Genomic DNA, 5,000 nt, shown 5'->3' with positions numbered 1-5,000 from the left:
AATAAATGTAAGAGTCTATATAAATCATTATTATCCTTATTATCACTATCATTATCTTTATTTTTACTATAATCCTCACTTTCATCATCATCATTATCATGCTTACAGTCATCATCAGTATTATCACTACTATTACATCATCATTATTGTTATCATTATAATAATAATAATGATAATAATAATAATAATTATTATTATTATCCTTTTTATTACCATTAGCATTATCATTACTGTTATTATTATTCTCATTATCATCATCATCCGTTTTATCATTATCATTGTCATCATCATTACTATTATCATCATTTTTACCATTATCATACATATAATGGTTATAATAAGGATAGAAAGATGATGAGGATGATAATCTAAGGATAGCGTGTTCTGGGTGTACTGTGTTGAATTAACGTGATCCAGGCTGTGTTTACTCATATTTAACCGATTGCGTGTGTTGTCTGCCATCGGCTGCAGGTTGAGTGATCCCTAGTTCGATAGAAAATTGCAAGAAATATTATACAGATAAACATTTATTCACAACCAAAATATAACCAAACACGGATGACTCAACTGAAGGAAGGTGTCGGCTCTCCGGTTCTCAATCATCGCATATCACATATTATATATATATATATATATATATATATATATATATATATATATATATATATATATATATATATATATATATATATATCGCGTATAAACACTGTCCTCTGCGGACCTTCATTGGTTGGAAAAAAAAAGACATGAATTGTCACTATATATGACTTGTCCTCGCCCATTAAGTATCAAAGGATTCGATTCGAAGTACCTTGCGCTATAGGTCATCGGAAACGAGCATGCCAGTCAGTCCAGCATGGAAACCTCTGACATACCAGGCAAGGCAGAAGTAACGATGATAACAAGTATTTTACCGAACATAATGTAGATCCAGTTTTGTAGGATTATTTTTGGTATTAGTATTACCACCACCACCGCTACTGCTACCACAACTACTACAACAAATACTACTTCTCTTTCTACTACTACTACTACTATTTCCACTACCACTACTATAGTACTACTTCTGCTACTACTACTATAACTCCTGTTACTACTACTAGAACTACTACTAATGTTAAGGGTAGTAGTAATAATGGTGAAATCAGCTAATACTGATTATGATGATAATAATGGTCATAATAGTAGTAATAACAATAATGAGGATAATGGTAACACCGATGATGATAATGATGATGATGAAGATAAAAGTAATAGTAATAATGATAATAACAATGATAATAGTAATAATAATATATATGTTGATGATGATGATAGTAATGGTAATAGATGATGTATGAATAATGATAATTAGGATAATAACAATGATAATAATGATAATTATTATCATGATGATAATTATAATGATAATAGTAATTAAGTTGATAACAACAGCAATAATGATGATAATGATAATAGTAACAATGTTAATAAAACAACAGCATATATATGGAATGAGAGAAGCGAAATGCCTAAAGGTATGCGCAAAATTTCCGAAAAGAAATTGAAAGGCAAGCAACAGGAGATTGCAATGCGGCGAGTCTATGAATGAGAAGCACAAAGACAATATAAACCTGTCACTATTTTTTTTCATATAGAATGAAAGTTCGTATTCAGCCATTTGTATTGAGTTTTCTGACAGTGAACATGGAGTTTGTGTGATTACTTTTTTGGGGGGACTCAAATATATACACATTTTTGTTTTGCATTCTACTGGATCAATTCATATTTTAAAATTCATACCCCGTTAAGCATTCAATTATATTTAGTGTCTGAGTATTTTATTACTAAATATGTATATGCAGGTGTTTTATTGCAAAGATACTGTATATTGCATAGATATTGTATATATATATGTTTTATCTCATCTCGATGGAGAGGGCGGTTCGTCACGCAGACTATAACTCCCAGTCGTCCAGGGATCAAGGCCTACACATTAGGATCTGAAGAAGGTTCCTTTAGAAGGTTCCTTTGGGCCAGGGCAGTTATCCGTCTGATCTTGCCCTGTGCGCCTTCAGACAGGATGTGAACTATCAGTTTTCGGGTAATTTCTACTGGCATGACGAGCGGAAAGGGAATGCCAGCGATCAGGGTAAGTAAATGTATCAGTAATGATATTATGGAGACAATTATCGATATTTCTCTTGTATGCACACTTGACAGGGTCGCTAATTTTCTAACACATAAGTTAAATCTGTTTCCTTAGATATTAAGTGAGTGTTCGGGGTCTAGTGGCTGAATGCTCCGCACAGTGTCCTTCAGGATTTTCTTAAGGGTCAGGTCAGGTCAGGTCAGGGTGAAGGTAGACTGAGAACGAATCAGGGGTTCGGACAGGTTCAGGACCGAAGGCTTCACACACACAAGGTGGTCCAACCAGAGACAGACACCTTAACTATCTTATCTTCCTCTATCTTAATAACAAGTAAACATGCATAACGAAGGATCATTCTCTTAGATTAACATTGGTGTGATGAAATACATTAACGGTGCGATCATTACCCACAATTTGTTTGATATGATTGTGCATCATACAAGTATATATAAGCTGAAGAAAAAAAAGATGTATTGATTTATGACACCTATGTATTAAGGCATTATTTTCATAAGCTAGCATTAGTTCCAGAAAATATCGTTGTCCCTTTAATTATTACGTATCCCTGAGTAGTATCATTAGTTGCAGACACAATACGTGTGCAACACACACACACACACACACACACACACACACACACACACACACACACACACACACACACACACACACACACACACACACGCGCGCACATGCACATACACACACAGACTAAAAGATTTCCTCTGCCTTTCAAGGTGTTATTCTCACCAAAACCACATTCATGTCCTGCACGGCTCGGGTCACCATTGCCTTGGAGGCACGAAGCTTCCTTCAGTGACCTGCAACGGCAAATTACCCCACGGCAAGAATCCGAACCCTCAGTGACATTCAACAAACTGTCTTTCCCTTTAGTGAAAGTGAGAAAAAAAAGCACTGTTTAAAAGGGTTATAATTCGCTGTAACTGGCTACCCGCGGTAGTGTTTATGTCAGTTGGAACTTGATGAGCACTTTTCATTTTTGGTTTGATTCAATGATGGGCCTCTCTATATACAGTCACACACACACACACATACACACACACACACACACATATATATCAATATACATATATACATGTCTACCTATCTATCTATTTATCTATCTATCTATCTATCTATGTATCTATGTATCTATCTATCTATCTATCTATCTATCTATCTATATATATATATATATATATATATATATATATACATATACATATGCACACACACACACACACACACACACACACACACACACACACACACACACACACACATGTGTGTGTGTTGGTTGCTTTACGTGTATGAAAATATTTCATATATATTTCGAAACAATATTTGAAAGTAAAAACAAAAGAATGCAAATTGCTACCTCTTGTCATTTTTCCTTCTCTCCTGTCATATAAAAACGAACAAGCACACGCAGTCACCAGTCCTTATCTTTCTCCTGTTGAACATGAAGGTACAATAGACATCGGAGGTTCACAGTCGGTAGTTCTTTTAAAACTCAATGCTCACAGTTTCTCGTGTTTGATACCAGTCATGTATACGCTTCTATTTCCTTGCGCCAGGTAGCTATTGCTGTTCTCTCGTTGGCGGCGCTGGCGTGGGCGGTTCCCCAGGAGGGCTACAACTACCCGACGCCCGCAGAGCAAGGGCTGCAACTTGCTTCCGGGTCGGGGCAATTCGGATCCGGAACGGGGCAGTCCGGGACAGGATTTGGACAGGAGCAGTATCCTTCTGTCCCCGCCCAGTACACCTTCCAGTGGGACGTCAACGACCAGTTTTCGGGGAACTTCTACGGTCATCAAGAACAGCGGGAGGATGACAACACTCAGGGGAAGTAAGTGGTCCAAGTGGTCCCGCAGTTCTTGTGATAAACGAAGCCAACCGTTCGTCATATGTTGCGCTGTTCTATAATTCAGAGAATGTACAAAAGGACCGCAAATTCGTCTCCTCAGATACTACGTGTTGCTCCCTGATGGTCGACGTCTAGTGGTTGAGTACTACGTCGATAGCGCCGGCTACCATCCGAGCGTCGCCTTCGAGGGAGAGGCTCAGTTTCCTACTGGGCCGTCTGGAGGGTCAGGTCAGGGCTATGGACAAGGCGGATCAGGGCCTAGCCAGGGCCTCGCGCAGGGTAACCCCGGACAAAATCAGGGCTTTGTTCACGGTGGCTCAGGGTTAAACCAGGGTCAAGGGTCGAACCTGGGTCAATTACCTTCACAGTCCTACCTTCCTCCTAATTAATGCGTAAGTCCAAGTAGACGAGTTATTTCTTTTTACAAATTAAGCTTTTAACCCATTGTCATCGTGATATTAATACTCTGCAATTACAATGATTAACAAAAACACAAGTGCAGATGACTTATTGTTGAATAAACATAACGATATTAAATATTCATTGAGTTTTCCTGATAATTCTTCACATACTACTATTATATAGATAGACAGATAAGTAAATAGATAGAAAGATAAGTAAATACATATATTAATGGATAGATAGATAGCTGACAAAAGAGATGTGTGTATTATATATACACACACACACAAATACACACCTATATATATATATATATATATATATATATATATATATATATATATATATATATATATATATATATACATATATATGTATATAATATATATATATATATATATATATATATATATATATATATATATATATATATATATATATATATAGGTGTGTGTGTGTGTGTTTGTACATATATTTACATATATATGTATGTATATATATATGTATATATATAATATATATATACATACATATATATATATATATATATATATATATATATTACATATATATATATATATACATATACATATATATATG

The 5,000-nt window shown here is 35.6% G+C and overlaps 1 protein-coding gene across 1 annotated transcript; it reads left to right on the top strand.

Annotated features, from left to right (window-relative positions):
* Nucleotides 1-856: 856 nt before the first annotated feature.
* LOC147471095 (uncharacterized) lies at nt 857-4,387 on the top strand. Its single transcript, XM_086540317.1, has 6 exons — nt 857-889; nt 1,638-1,691; nt 2,020-2,131; nt 2,246-2,252; nt 3,678-3,980; nt 4,099-4,387. The coding sequence occupies exons 1-6, from the start codon at nt 857-859 to the stop codon at nt 4,385-4,387; spliced, it is 798 nt and encodes a 265-aa protein (XP_086396443.1).
* Nucleotides 4,388-5,000: the final 613 nt, after the last annotated feature.

The sequence above is a fragment of the Penaeus japonicus genome, unplaced genomic scaffold, assembly GCF_977035675.1.
Source record: "Penaeus japonicus unplaced genomic scaffold, GWHDUDI00000001_assembly GWHDUDI00000010, whole genome shotgun sequence".
Lineage (NCBI taxonomy): Eukaryota > Metazoa > Arthropoda > Malacostraca > Decapoda > Penaeidae > Penaeus > Penaeus japonicus.
The sequence above is the reverse complement of the archived record's forward strand: the minus strand, read 5'-3'. Positions and strand labels throughout refer to the sequence as shown.

What these genes read in the sequence shown, in the direction of transcription:
- LOC147471095 (XM_086540317.1), top strand. Translation starts at nt 857, where the DNA reads ATGGAAACCTCTGACATACCAGGCAAGGCAGAA. An exon ending in ACATACCAGGCAAGGCAGAA is followed by an intron (nt 890 to 1,637) that starts GTAACGATGATA and finishes TTTTTCATATAG; the next exon opens with AATGAAAGTTCGTATTCAGC. An exon ending in TTTCTGACAGTGAACATGGA is followed by an intron (nt 1,692 to 2,019) that starts GTTTGTGTGATT and finishes CCTTTGGGCCAG; the next exon opens with GGCAGTTATCCGTCTGATCT.